Here is a 15461-nt window from a genome sequence, read left to right on the forward strand (position 1 = left end):
CTATAACATTACCAGAAAAATACATATACAGACCCCAAGGTTTGCATATAGTTCCAAGAGTTATGTAACTGCAAAATGTACCCTTAAAGTTCAAATGAAAATGTTAAAGATGGCCGGGCGCGGTGGCTCAAGCCTGTAATCCCAGCACTTTGGGAGGCCGAGACGGGCGGATCACGAGGTCAGGAGATCGAGACCATCCTGGCTAACATGGTGAAACCCCGTCTCTACTAAAAAATACAAAAAAAAAAACTAGCCGGGCGAGGTGGCGGGTGCCTGTAGTCCCAGCTACTCGGGAGGCTGAGGCAGGAGAATGGCGTAAACCCGGGAGGCGGAGCTTGCAGTGAGCTGAGATCCGGCCACTGCACTCCAGCCTGGGCGACAGAGCGAGACTCCGTCTCAAAAAAAAAAAAAAAAAAGAAAATGTTAAGGATTATTATGCTGGATATTTTCCATTTTCACATTTTAGCCCTCCTTTATTTAATAGGGTATTAAAAGGACTTCATGACTGAAGCAGATATTAAAGAAAATATGTTATTCTTGGAAAGACATTTTATTTTATTTTTTTTTTGAGATGGAGTCTCGCTCTGTCGCCCAGGCTGGAGTGCAATGGTGCAATCTTGGCTCAGTGCATCCTCCACCTCCTGGGTCCTGGGTTTAAGTGATTCTCCAGCCTCAGCCTCCTGAGTAACTGCGATGATTACAGGCACCTACCACCATGCCCAACTAATTTTTGTATTTTTAGTAGAGACAGGGTTTCACCATTTTGGCCAAACTGGTCTTGAACTCCTGATACTCAAGTGATCTGCCCACTTCAGCCTCCCAAAGTGCTGGGATTACAGGCGTGAGCCACCATGCCTGACCAGAAAGACTTTTTTTTTTTTTTTTTTTTTTTTGAGACGGAGCTTTGCTTTGTTGCCAGGCTGGAGTGCAGTGGCACCGGCTCAGGCAGCTCTGCAACCTCCACCTCCCGGCTTCAAGTGATTCTTCTGCCTTAGCCTCCCGAGTAGCTGGGACTTACAGGCACATGCCACCAAACCCAGCTAATTCTTTTGAATTTTTAGTAGAGATGGTTTTACATGTTGGCCAGGATTGTCTCGATTTCTTGACCTCATGACTTGCCCGCTTCGGCCTCCCAAAGTGCTGGGATTACAGGTGTGAGCCACCGCGCCTGGCCCAGAAAGACATTTAAAAAGAACAGTGGTGGGCAGAGCTGCATCAGAACAATTTTCCAGTGTCAGTTTTTTCTAGCACCTGTGCTACCTAGAGGGGAATATGGTTATGGTGGCTTCAGTTTTGTATTTAACTCAAGGCTGCTTAACAAGCTCTCTTTCCTGCCAGAGTGTGGTACATTTATTTAAAACAAGTTTTTGTGTGTCTTATACGTGTTTAAAAAACATACACAGAACTCTGATCAGGGAGTGTTGTGAACATCTGGTTTTTGAGAATGAATCTGGGTTTCAATAGCCAAAGTCATTGTGACCACTCCTTTAGGAAAGTCATTTTTCTGCTGTGAAGCAGTCATCCCCGGTAGACTTTATTGAAATCCTGTGTTTTAGGAGGATTTGGGGGGTGCCCCTGTCCTCACTTCCTCTCATTGCATTGGGTCAAATTAGTTTCGAGTTTTTGTGGGTTTTTTTTCACAAGCAGCAAACAACCCTGGGTAAGTTGTTAATGTTTTTAAGTGTCCCTGCGTGTCTCTTACCACGTACTCCCCTTTTGTGTAACTAATTTACTTTCTACTCCTAATTAAATACCCTTGTCTGTGAGTGCATACACCCTACGTTGGGTAGGTGACCAGAGAGCCTTCAGCGGTGAGTCCCGGAACTGGGTTTAGGGACCTCGGGGGGAAAGAGGGCGGGGCAGGCTGTGGGCGTCACAGAGTGGCCCCGCCCCTCCTTCCGCGACTCGGGAGCCGGTGGCGCCATCTTACCCGGCTGCGGGAGGGGTCACAGGTCAGTGACGGAGCCTCTGCGGGTGAAGGAAGACAAGTGGGTGACCCGACCGGCCGTGGTGTTCCAGTCCCCACTGACCGGTAGGAGCAGCAGGGCGTCGGCTTGTGAGGAAGATGGGTGGGGAGTCTGGCGGCGGAGGAGCAGCTGGGGGCGGGGAGGGGTCTCGGAGGAGAATGGGGAGGGGGCGGAACCTCCGGGTACCGCAGGCGTGAGGGGACCCCTGCGGCCTAAGGGGTCGCATCCCTTACTTCCCGAAACTTTCTCCTTGCCCCTACTGTGCCGGGACGTAAATTTATTTGTATCTTTTAATTTTTCTCTTTGGAAAAAGTAAAACCTGTGATGTGTCTGTCATGTGACTGAACTGTCTTGGAGGGAGGGTGAAGATGTGGGGGGTTTCTTAGGGCCACCAGAAGGGGTGCAGTGGTGAGCAAGACGGACAGGCCAGAGTATGTATGGAAAGGTAAGGCACTGGCTTGAGGGCTGTCGCCGTGGTGTCTCCATCCTGGATTAAGCATTTCCTCCTCCTTTTCTAGGTGGCTTTTCCTCGGGGCAGCCCAGGAAGGCCCCAAGAGGACAATGGATTCTGGAACTCGCCCAGTTGGTAGCTGCTGTAGCAGCCCCGCTGGGCTCTCACGGGAGTACAAACTAGTGATGCTGGGTGCTGGTGGTGTAGGGAAGAGTGGTAGGTAACATTTTCCATTTGACAGAAAGCATGGACGAAAAGTACTTAAGTGACCAGATGGGATACTTGCTATCTTGCAATGTTAATACTTAAAATTCTCTCTGTGGGTCACCTTTGTGAGGATTTGACTTTTATTTCTTCTTTTGAAGCCATGACCATGCAGTTCATCAGCCACCGATTCCCAGAAGATCATGATCCCACCATTGGTAAGCCAGATCATCACTTATGTTTCCAAATATACCCCATAAAAATATCTTAATGAATATCAATGGTTTCTAACTGTTTATATTTTGAGCCCCTGGAGTCTCATTCAGATTTATTTATAGACAAGGGTATCACCAATTGGTAAGCAACTGAATATTTCTTTTTTTTCAGACCTTATGTCATAAGCCATCTTTAGTCTTTTGTCTCTTACTGAACATTAATGGGACTACTCTCTTGTATTTTTTTATGGTTGCATACAGGCCACTTAACGAAGCCTTTTCTTGCTGTCACTTCTCTAAGGGAATGACTTGAGACTCACTCTTTAACTGTGAGTCAGCTGGTTTGAACTTCCACAAAAGGAAGCAGAAAAACAAGTAGAGCCAGGCTGCTGAACTCTTACAACCCAGACATGCCAAGCCTGGACATCTTGCACTTGGAGCTCTTCATTTACTTCCTTATACCTTGAGTTCATTACATAGTAATGTCTTCTCCTATGTCTTTTTTTTCTTTTTTTTTGAGACAGAGTCTCGCACTTTCTCCCAGACTGGATTGCAGTGGTGCGATCTCTGGTCACTGCAACCTCCACCTCCTGTGTTCAAGCAATTCTCCTGCCTCAGCCTCCTGCGTAGCTGGGATTATAGGTGCCTGCTACCACACTCGGCTAATTTTTGTATTTTTAGTAGAGATGGGATTTCACTATGTTGGCCAGGCTGGTCTCGAATTCCTGACCTCTAGTAATCCACCCGGCTTGGCCTCCCAAAGTGTTGGGATTACAGGCATGAGCCACAGCGCCCAGCCCTCCTATGTCTTTTATAGTCCTTAACTCTTGTTGTAGAATGCTAGTAGAGTAAAAAAGTCATTTTGTTTGCTTTGACTTTTTTTTTAATTGCTAGTCTCTACAAAGACTAAGAATTGGCCGGGCGCGGTGGCTCAAGCCTGTAATCCCAGCACTTTGGGAGGCCGAGACGGGCGGATCACAAGGTCAGGAGATCGAGACCATCCTGGCTAACACTGTGAAACCCCGTCTCTACTAAAAAATACAAAAAACTAGCCAGGCGAGGTGGCGGGCGCCTGTAGTCCCAGCTACTCAGGAGCCTGAGGCAGGAGAATGGCGTGAACCCGGGAGGCGGAGCTTGCAGTGAGCTGAGATCCGGCCACTGCACTCCAGCCCCAGCGACAGAGTGAGACTCCGTCTCAAAAAAAAAAAAAAAAAAAAAAAAAAAGACTAAGAATATTACTGTCATTCCTAAACCATAAGGAAGCAGGTTTGATTCCAAGGGTTTATATCCTAATATGAAAGAAAAATGGATGTGGGAATGGGAGAGGACACAGGAAGTCAGCTGTGCTGCTGTTATTTTCTTTTTCTGAAGATGGTGTCTCGCCCTGTTGCCCAGGCTGGAGTGCAGTGGCACGATCTCGGCTCACTACAAGCTCCGCCTCCTAGGTTCACGTCATTCTCCTGCCTCAGCTTCCCGAGTATCTGGGACTACAGGCGCCCGCCACCACCCCTGGCTAATTTTTTTTGTATTTTCAGTAAAGATGGGGTTTCACCGTGTTAGCCAGGATGGTCTCGTTCTCCTGACCTCGTGATCCGCCCGCCTCGGCCTCCCAAAGTGCTGGGATTACAGGCGTGAGCCACCATGCCCGGCCATGTTATTTTCAGTATGTGACACTCTTTGCCATGATTCTAGTTCTCTAGGAAGGATTTCCACTGGGTCAGGCATCTGCTGCTCTGTTTCCCACAAAGCCAATAATGTTTTGTGGTGGCCTAGCTTTTTGTATGGTTATTTCATACGGCAGATGATTCCAGGGATGGGAAAAATGGAAAAAAATCTTGACTTTTTCATGTAGTATATCAAATTTGGAACATTGTTCAGAGATTCAGGCTGGATGCAGTGGCTCACGCCTATAATCCCAGCACTTTGGGAGGTCTAGGCGGGTGGATCACCTGAGGTCAGGAGTTCGAGACCAGCCTGGCCAACATGGTGAAACCCTATCTCTACTAAAAATACCAAAACTAGCCAGGCGTGGTGGCGGGTGCCTGTAATCCCAGCTACTATGGAGGCTGAGGCAGGAGAATCACTTGAACCCGGGAGGCGGAAGTTGCAGTGAGCCGAGATAGTGCCATCGCATTCCAGCCTGGGGGGCAAGAGCGAGACTTTGTCTCAAAAAAAAAAGAACATTGTTCAGAGATGGTGGGAGTACTAGGAATAAAATGAATTTAGGGCTTATGATAATTTACTTGAGAATTCCAGAAGCATCTTTTGCTTTCTTTCTTTCTTTCTTTTTTTTCTTTTTTTTTGGACACGGAGTCTCACTCTGTCACCCAGGCTGGAGTGCAGTGGTGTGATCTTGGCTCCCTGCAAACTCCCCCTCCCGGGTTCATGCCATTCTCCTGCCTCAGCCTCCCAAGTAGCTGGAACTACAGGTGCCCACCACCACACCCAGCTAATTTTTTATAGTTTTAGTAGAGACGGGATTTCACCGTGTTAGCCAGGATGGTCTCGATCTCCTGACATCGTGATCCGCCCGCCTTGGCCTTCCAAAGTGCTGGGATTACAGGCGTGAGCCACCGCGCCTGGCCGCATCTTTTCTTTCTTTAAAGTAAAACTCAAATACTCGTCTCCTGTAAGAGTTATCTGTTTTAATTTTCCCCAGTTAACTACTCTCCTGGCAAAATTATCTAATTCAACAGCAAATAGTTATGTCTCCCGAATTTCCGTTATGTGCCAAGCACTGCTTACCCTCAGAGTACAGTGGTGATCAAAAAGATGAGGTTTCTGTTCTTGAGTTTATAATTTAGTGCATTTGGGCCGGGCGCGGTGGCTCAAGCTTGTAATCCCAGCACTTTGGGAGGCCGAGACGGGCGGATCACAAGGTCAGGAGATCGAGACCATCCTGGCTAACACGGTGAAACCCCGTCTCTACTAAAAATACAAAAACTAGCCGGGCGAGGTGGCGGGCGCCTGTAGTCCCAGCTACTCGGGAGGCTGAGGCAGGAGAATGGCGTAAACCCGGGAGGCGGAGCTTGCAGTGAGCTGAGATCCGGCCACTGCACTCCAGCCCGGGTGACAGAGCAAGACTCCGCCTCAAAAAAAAAAAAAAAAAATAATAATAATAATAATAATAATTTAGTGCATTTGGTTTCAAACTCTGACTGTAAACTCAGAAAGACTTTGCATTGTAACTGGTAGAGATATAAAAGCATATGAGGCTGAGCACAGAGGCTCATGCCTGTAATCCTGAACCTGTAATCCTGAGCCTGTAATCCTGTAATCGAAGCACTTTGGGAGGCCAAGGCACCTGAGGTCAGGAGTTTGAGACCAACCTGGCCAACATGGTAAAACCCCGTTTCTACTAAAAATACAAAAATTAGCTGGGCGTGTTAATGCTGCTGTAATCCCAGCTACTCAGGAAGCTGAAGTGGGAGAATTCTTTGAATCCAGGAGGCAGAGGTTGCAATGAGCCAAGATTGCACCACTGTACTCCAGCCTAAGCGACAGAGTGAGACTTTGCCTCAAAAAAAAAAAGTATATGAATGTGTGCATATGTATATGTAAATTATATACACAAGCACATGTGTATGTGTAACTAAAATATTATGAAACTTTACCTCACTACATCTGGTGCACTCTGATATTTTCTTGAGACAAGGTCTTACTCTGTTTCCCAGGCTGGAGTGCAGTGTTGTGATCTTGGCTCACTGCAGCCTAGACCTTCTGGGTTCAAGTGATCCTCCCACCTCACCCTACCAAATACCTGGGACTACAGGCATATGCCAGTACACCCAGCTAATATTTTTGGTTTTTAAGTAGAGATGAAGTCTCGCTCTGTTGCCCAGGCTCATCTCAAACTCCTGAGCTCAAGTGTTCCTCCCACCTCGATCTCCCAAAGCACTGAGATTCCAGGTGTGAGAGCCACTGTACCTCACCCACTCTGATATTTTCTTTCTATTTTTTTTTTTTTGAGATGGAGAGTTTCGCTCCTGTTGCCCTGGCTGGAGTCCAGTGGCGCAAGCTTGGCTCACTGCAACCTCCGCCTCCCAGTTCAAGCGATTCTCCTGCCTTAGCCTCCGAAGTAGCTGGGATTACAGGTGCCCGTGACCAAATCCAGATAATTTTTCTATTTTTAGTAGAGATGGGGTTTCACCACATTGGCCAGGCTGGTCTTGAACTCCTGACCTCAGGTGATCCACCCGCCTCAGCCTCCCAAAGTGCTGCGATTACAGGTGTGAATGACTGCGCCCAGCCTGGTATTTTCTGTTTTTATTTAGGTTTCTGCTTGTTTATTTTAATGCCGGTCCCTACCCATTAAGTAGATTTCACAACTCACTAAATCCTAATGAATAATTGAGAAGCATTGATTTAATGAGCTCTTCTTGAGGACAAGTCTGAAGCAGGAATTCAAGAAAAAATGTTAAAAGGAAATACATTGAGATGTAAGCAGCAGTTGTTAAGTGAATGAAATATTGAGTGTTTTTTTCTCTTTTTAGTTTTCTATATTTTCCAAGGTTACTTTAGTAATATGCATAAAGAAATTTGCTTTCAGAAAAGAGAAATTATGGGCCGGGCGCAGTGGCTCACGCCTGTAATCCCAGCGCTTTGGAAGGCCGAGGCGGGCAGATCACGAGGTCAGGAGATGGAGACCATCCTGGCTAACACGGTGAAACCCCGTCTCTACTAAAAAGTACAGAAAACTAGCTGGGCGAGGTGGCGGCGCCTGTAGTCCCAGCTACTCGGGAGGCTGAGGCAGGAGAATGGCGTGAACCCAGGAGGCGGAGCTTGCAGTGAACTGAGATCTGGCCACTGCACTCCAGCCTGGGCGACAGAGCGAGACTCTGTCTCAAAAAAAAAAAAAAAAAAAAAATTAGCCAAACATGGTGGTCACACGCCTGTAGTTCCAGCTACTTGGGAGGCCGAGGTGGGAGAATCACTGGAGCCTGAGAAGAAGTCAAGGCTACAGTGAACTGAGATCGCACCACTGCACTCCAGCCTGGGTGACAGTGAGACCCTGTCTCAAGAAAAAAAAAAAAAATGAGCTCTTGCTGTGTTGCCCAGGCTGGTCTTGAACTCCTGGGCTCAAGAAATACTCCTGTCTCAGCCTCCCAAGTACCTGGGACTATAGGCAGTCACCACTGTGTCCAGCTGGCCTGAGAAAGACATCTTCTCAGAATCCTTTTTTAGCTTAGAATTGTAGGCGAAATCTTCAGCTATGAATAAACTACATCATCACCTATGTGGAAAAGAAAAAACTTGTTGAAGTCTCAGTTTATGTATCTCAGTGGATTTAGCATGCTTCCTGAGCAAATGTGGGCATTTAACGAATTTGGATGCAATGTACTACTCTGTAAGATGAGTTTTAAATAGGCATTTCTTCCTGCATTTATGACTTTATAGTACACCTTTCTTCCCTCCTGTAGAGGATGCTTATAAGATCAGGATCCGTATTGATGATGAGCCTGCCAATCTGGACATTTTGGATACAGCTGGACAGGTATTAAATCCGAGAATGTTATGAGTAAAGGCTCTTTTACTCTAGTAAAGGGGAGGGGAAGGCCTATGCAGAGAAGATCACTAGTTTATCTCTCTTAATTTTTCATGCACTCTGACTCAGGATAGCAGGTAATGGACATGCATTTTCTTTAATCTGAAAGAAATAGCTAATTGTGTGTGTAGTAGCACTAGAATGCGTCAATACATGATGATCCTTGTTTTCCTCTAGGCAGAGTTTACAGCCATGCGGGACCAGTATATGAGGGCAGGAGAAGGATTTATCATCTGTTACTCTATCACGGATCGTCGAAGTTTCCATGAAGTTCGTGAGTTTAAACAGCTTATTTATCGAGTTCGACGTACTGATGATACACCTGTGGTTCTTGTGGGAAACAAGTCAGACCTCAAACAGCTAAGACAGGTGAGGATAGAGAAGAAAATACTGTCTGTAATCTTATACAATCAGTCATTTTTGTTTCTTGGCTTACAGATTCTTGACTTGGCTTACAGATTTTTTTGCCTTAAAATAGAAAATCAGGCTGGGTGAGGTGGCTCACGCCAGCACTTTGTGGGGCCAACGTGGGCAGATTGCTTAAGGTCAGGAGTTTGAGACCAGCCTGAGCAACATGGCGAAACCCCATCTCTACAAAAAATACTAAAAAACATAGCTGGGCGTAGTGGTGCATGCACATGTGGTCCCAGCTAGTTGGGAGGCTGAGGTGGGAGGATCCCTTGACCTGAGGTGGTGGAGGTTGCAGTGAGGTTGGGGCTACAGCTCACTGCAGACTCTACCTTCCTGCTCAAGTGATCTTCCCAATTCAGCTTTGAGGGTAGCTGGGACCATAGGTGTGTGCACTACTCACTGCTAATTGTTTTTACTTTTTGTGGAGACAGGCTCTCACTATGTTGCCCAGGCTGATCTTAAACACCTGGACTCAAGTGATCCTCCTGCCTTGGCCTCCCAAAGTGTTGGGATTACAAGTATGAGCCACCACACCTGGCTGGAAGTAGTTTGATAGTTGTCAAATTCATAATGCTTCTCTGTTAATCTCCATTGGAAAAAATTCTTAGGGATTTGTATATAACATGTTCATTGCAAGGATATATGGTAGCAGAAACAGTCTAACCATCCAAAAGTAGAAATTATGGCATATCCATAACTAGATGTATCAATTATGGGCTCCTAATAGTTTTCAGTATTTTAGTGTAAGCGTATATCTCTTTCCCTTCCTTTGTATTTCTTTTTCTTTTTCTTTTTTTTTTTTTGAGACAGAGTCTCACTCTGTTGACCAGGCTGGAGTGCAGTGGCGCAATCTCGGCTCACTGCAACCTCCTCCTCCTCCTCCTGGGTTCAAGCGAGTCTTCTGCCTTAGCCTCCTTAGTAGCTGGGATTACAGGTGCATGCCACCATGCCCGGCTAATTTTTGTATTTTTAAGTAGAGACAGGGTTTCACCATGTTGGTCAGGCTGGTCTCAAACTCCTGACCTCATGATCTGCCCACCTCGGTCTCCCAAAGTGCTGGGATTACAGGTGTGAGCCACTGTCCCCAGCTTTCTTTTCTTTCTTTTATTTTTTATTTTTTATTTTAATTTTGTTGTTTTGAAATGGAGTCTCACTCTGTCGCCCAGGCTGGAGTGCAGTGGCGCAATCTAGGCTCACTGCAGCCTCTCTGACTCCCGAGTTCAAGTGATTCTCCTGCTTCAGCCTCCTGAGTAGCTAGGATTACATGTACCCTGCCACCACATCCAGCTAATTTTTGTATTTTAGTAGAGATGGGGTTTCACCATGTTGGCCAGGCTGGTCTTGAAATCCTAACATTAGGTGATCCACCCACCTTGGCCTCCCAAAGTGCAGGGATTATAGATGTGAGCCACCGTGCCCAGTGTTTTTTTGTTTTGTTTTGTTTTGTTTTTTAGACAGAGTTTCACTCTTATCACCCAGGCTGAAGTGCAGTGGCATGATGTTGGCTCACTGCAACCTCTGCTTCCTGGGTTCAAGCGATTCTCCTGCCTCAGCCTCCCAAGTAGCTGGGATTGCAGGCACCTGCCACCACACCCAGCTAATTTTTCTATTTTAGTAGAGATAGGGTTTCACCATGTTGGCCAGACTGGTCTCGAACTCCTGACCTCAGGTCGTCTGCCTGCCTGCCTCAGCCTCCCAAAGTGCTGGGATTACAAGCGTGAGTGACCACACCCAACTTTTTTTTTTCTTGAGACAGGGTCTTGCTCTGTCACTGAGGCTGGAGTGCAGTGGCGCAAACACAGCTCACTGCAGCGTTGCCTTGATCTCCTGGGCTCAAGCAATCCTCTTACCTCAGCGTCCTGAGTAGCTGGGACCACAGGTGTATACCACCACATCCAACTAATTGCTTTTTCTTTTTTTTTTTTGAGACGGAGTCTGGTTCTGTCGCCCAGGCTGGAGTGCAGTGGTGCAATCTCAGCTCACGGTAACCTCCGCCTCCCAGGTTTAAGTGATTCTCCTGCCTCAGCCTCACGAGTAACTGGGATTACAGGTGCCCAACACCATGCCCAGCTAATTTTCTTTTTAGTGGAGACAGGGTTTTGCCATGTTGACCAGGCTGGTCTCGAACCCCAGACCTCAAGTGATCTACCTGCCTCAGTCTCCCAAAGTGTTGGGATTACAGGTGTGAGCCACTGCACCCAGCCCCAGCTAAATTTTTAAAAATTTTGTAGAAATAGGGTCTCAGCCGGGTGCGGTGGCTCAAGCCTGTAATCCCAGCACTTTGGGAGGCCGAGACGGGCGGATCACGAGGTCAGGAGATCGAGACCATCCTGGTTAACACGGTGAAACCCCGTCTCTACTAAAAAATACAGAAAACTAGCCAGGCGAGGTGGCGGGCGCCTGTAGTTCCAGCTACTTGGGAGGCTGAGGCAGGAGAATGGCGTAAACCCGGGAGGCGGAGCTTGCAGTGAGCTGAAATAGGGTCTCACCATATTGTCCAGGTTGGTCTCAAGCTCCTGGGCTCAAGCAATCCTCCCACCTCAGCCTCCCAAAGTTCTGGAATTACAGGGGGGAGCCACCAAGTCCAGCCTATTTATCTTTCTTAAAATAAAAAGTATGGGGAAAATTAAGATTGTGTGTTTGATATCTATAACTATTCCCTGTTCCAAAAAGTATCTTAAAAATAGACTATACTTTGGGAGGCCGAGACGGGCGGATCATGAGGTCAGGAGATCGAGACCATCCTGGTTAACACGGTGAAACCCCGTCTCTACTAAAAAATACAAAAAACTAGCCAGGCGAGGTGGCGGGCGCCTGTAGTCCCAGCTACTCAGGAGGCTGAGGCAGAAGAATGGTGTAAACCCGGGAGGTGGAGCTTGCAGTGAGCTGAGATCGCACCATTGCACTCCAGCCTGGGTGACAGAGCGAGACTCCGTCTCAAAAAAAAAAAAAAAAATAGACTAGAGATCAGGCGCAGTGGCCCATGCCTGTAATCCCAGTACTTTGGGAGGCCGAGGTGGGCAGATCACTTGAGGTCAGGAGTTCGCGACCAGCCTGACCAACATGGAGAAACCCCATCTCTACTAAAAATACAAAATTAGCCAGGTGTGGTGGCGCATGCCTGTAATCTCAGCTACTTAGGAGGCTGAGGCAGGAGAATTGCTTGAAGCCAGGAGGCCAAGGTTGCGGTGAGCCACAATCACGCCATTGCACTCCAATCTGGGCAACAAGAACGAAACTCCATCTCAAAAAAAAAAAAGAAAAAAAAGCCAGGCGTGGTGGCTCATGCCTGTAATCCCAGCACTTTGGGAGGCTGAGGCGGGCAGATCACGAGGTCAGGAGATCGAGACCATCCTGGCTAACACGGTGAAACCCCATCTCTACTAAAAATGCAAAAAATTAGCTGGGCATGGTGGTGGGCGCCTGTAGTCCCAGCTACTTGGGAGGCTGAGGCAGGAGAATGGCGTGAACCCGGGAGGCGGAGCTTGCAGTGAGCCGAGATTGCGCCACTGCACTCCAGCCTGAGTGACTGATTGAGACTCCGTCTCAAAAAAAAAACCAAAAAAAAAAAAAAGTAGACTAGAAATAGAATCTTATCATTTAAAGGCAGAAGAAGAAACCTTAGAAGTAATCTTGCCTCCTGAAATTGCAAAAATTAGTGCCATATGCTTGAACACCTCCAGAGTTGAGAAGCTTTCTTTGTGTTAAGGTGGTGGTGCATTCAGGTTTTTGGACAATTTAATTGTTTTTCATCATTACTTTTTCTCACATTTTGCCTTTAAAGGTCACCAAGGAAGAAGGATTGGCCTTGGCCCGAGAATTCAGCTGTCCCTTTTTTGAGACGTCTGCTGCATACCGCTACTATATTGATGATGTTTTCCATGCCCTTGTACGGGAGATACGTAGGAAAGAAAAGGAGGCAGTACTGGCCATGGAAAAAAAATCTAAGCCCAAAAACAGTGTATGGAAGAGGCTAAAATCACCATTCCGGAAGAAGAAAGATTCAGTAACTTGAAGAGAAGATGGGAAGTGTTTATCTGTGAACTGCGGTGCTGTATCAAAGCAGTCCAGTAACCTGCAGTACTGAGCATGGTGCTTGCTCTTTCTCCTAACTGATAAGAGGGACATGCCTACTAGGAGTTTTTAGTGATGTGGTATTTGAAGTATTGTCTCTTAGTTAAGTATGATTTATTAACCCAGTGGAGCACTGTCTGCTTTTAAATCGTCACATTAGAATTTGATCTACCAATGTTTTGGGTTCTGTTGCGCTGATATTAATTAATGTAAATTTGTTTATACCCAGGAGAATATGTATACCATGTGTGTTTGACTAAGTTCACAAGGGAAGTTTTTGGCTCTGCACTCCACATTATCCTTCAATTTCAATTTCCTGGGACTATCCCAGAGAAAGACCTCAGTCTCTTCTATTCACACTATGCTTCCTAGAGACTGAACAAAAATCATGTAGGGAAATTCGAGCTAATGAGATCAATGCCAGATTTCAGCAGATACCTGTGGGGCTGACACCTGTTGCAGACTATGGAGTGGTGAGATTTGGGAAAGTTGGGCTATATGTTTGCAGGGACTTAAAAAGGTAGGTTCAGAACAATATTCTCAGTACAAGCTTGGCTTTTCTAAGAAGTACACGTTTGGCCCACATGCACCGGGATGAGTGAGAACAGCCAGAAGCATATAAAATGTGATGAAGGTTTCTCCCAGGAACCTTATTTTACGCTTCATTTCAGGGTTTTCTTTTTTTACCTTCAAAGGTAGACATTTTGGAAATCATAACTGTATTACTAAATGTGTTTAATCAAAATTCATAGTTGGATCAGCCATTGCCTTGTACAGGTTTATTTTTTCCCCATAGATGCACACGCCAACACATCTATATTAATTGCTTCCTCCTACGTTGTGCTCTGTAAAAGAACTACAGCTGGCAAGATGTGGTTTTGGTCCTTCATCACTCCAATCACATCTTCTGTATGATTGCATTTTCCATACAGAAGAGACATCAGGGATTTGGGTAAAATTGTGTGTGTGCCTCCTTTACGTGGACAATCACTAGACTCAGTGCTCTGAGAAAATGCTATTTCTGTTTAATAGGTCAGTCTTAAAGCTTTAAAGTTCACATAGGTGGAGTTTCTCATCTGAAGATTTCCTTACAAGGACTTTGCTAAGTTCACCTCAGGGTTGTCTGAGCCTTGACTAAGTTTATTCTAAGGGAATGCCACTTTGCTCCCTGTGCATAGTTTAGGAACTGTAGTCCGAGGAAGAAACAGTTAAATATTGGTAGTGAGTTCTCTGTTTTAAGATCAGGACTGTTTTGATATCTGACCTTGTTATATGTGGTGAGTAAATGCAAAAATGCTGAGTAATGCATCATATATTGAATACTAAATGTCACTGAAGCAATGTTTGTGTCTACTAGAAAAAACAGATGACTTGTGTAGCACCTCTTTATAAGCACACAGCTCATCTTAATATTTTCCATTTTTATTAGAGTAAGTTGGACAGAGTTGTGTTTTTCTTTATAAACTAATGATAAATATTCTAGATTTTTTTAAAAAGTGACTGTTAGAACTATTTTAGCTCTGAGTAGTGGTCCCTTTTTAAACTCCTGGAAACATTTTTGTTACCAAATAAATCATGTTTTATGGTACTCAGCCATCCAAAAGTGAAAGACCTAGAATTTGATTCTGTGCAGGACACAAATCTCACAGGAACTATAGCACTTTGGAAAAGCATCAAAGTAGAAAAGAAATACAGTGCAATTCTATTATGAGAATGTTTTACATTTAAGCTGGTTTAGCACCTTTTAAGTTTAAAGCCCATAGCTTCTTATTACTAGTGACCTGGAGAAGGAATTATTAGCATTAAGCAATATATATATATGTATATATATGTTTTGTTTGTTTGTTTTTTCTTTTTTTTAATGAGATGAGGTTTCACTATGTTGCCCAGGGTGATCTCGAACTCCTAGGCTCAAGCAATCCTCCCAATATGCTGGGATTACAGGCATGAGCCACCACCTGGCCCAAGCAAGAAGTTGACACTATATAATTATTTAAGGTAGTCCAGGCAGTAGAAAACATTGCCAGAAGGATAGAAAGGAATTTGGATTATATATAAGGAAAATAACAAATTGGTGTTTTTAAGACTATCACTGTCATATGTTAGATCCTTGTATTAGTTCATCCATTAATATTAGTTCTATTTGCGGTGCTAGGTAGTTTGACAGGTATGATATGCGTAAGTCATAGCTCTATTCTTAGTGTCATAAAGTGTAGCTAATTTATAAGCTCTAAGTAATCAGCTTTATCCAATTTGAGGGCATTAAAATTACTGCCTAGAACTTTGAAAAGAGAAAAATTCAGGGATAAGTTGAAAGGCACTGGAACTGTTTCTGCCCATACCAGACCAGTAAATTATAAGATCCAGATGTTAGTGTCTAGAATTAGCTCTTTAGAATTCAGAGGGGACATATGTTTTGACTTTGTCGTATATTAGGAAGAATTGGTCTACTGTGATGTTTGGGGAGGAGGAGGGGGAAATTTTTTTTAATGCACTTGTATATGAAGACAGTTTGTATGATATAATACAAAACTTTTAAACAACTTGGGCTTTCCTTTGCTTAACTATCAGTGGGTAGAATTTTTGGAATCATT

The 15461-nt window shown here is 45.2% G+C and overlaps 1 protein-coding gene across 2 annotated transcripts; it reads left to right on the forward strand.

Annotated features, from left to right (window-relative positions):
- The first annotated feature begins 1896 nt into the window (after positions 1-1896).
- RIT1 (Ras like without CAAX 1) lies at positions 1897-15185 on the forward strand. Of its 2 annotated transcripts, XM_010368104.2 has the most exons (6): positions 1897-2032; positions 2486-2634; positions 2784-2840; positions 8258-8331; positions 8560-8751; positions 12578-15185. In XM_010368104.2, the coding sequence occupies exons 2-6, from the start codon at positions 2529-2531 to the stop codon at positions 12806-12808; spliced, it is 660 nt and encodes a 219-aa protein (XP_010366406.1). In that variant the 5' UTR covers positions 1897-2032; positions 2486-2528; the 3' UTR covers positions 12809-15185. The 2 variants fall into 2 exon arrangements, with proteins under 2 accessions (XP_010366406.1, XP_030790869.1); XM_030935009.1 differs by lacking the exon at positions 2486-2634 and having other exon boundaries at positions 1932-2032.
- The last annotated feature ends 276 nt before the right edge of the window (positions 15186-15461 follow it).

The sequence above is a fragment of the Rhinopithecus roxellana genome, chromosome 8 (assembly GCF_007565055.1).
Source record: "Rhinopithecus roxellana isolate Shanxi Qingling chromosome 8, ASM756505v1, whole genome shotgun sequence".
Lineage (NCBI taxonomy): Eukaryota > Metazoa > Chordata > Mammalia > Primates > Cercopithecidae > Rhinopithecus > Rhinopithecus roxellana.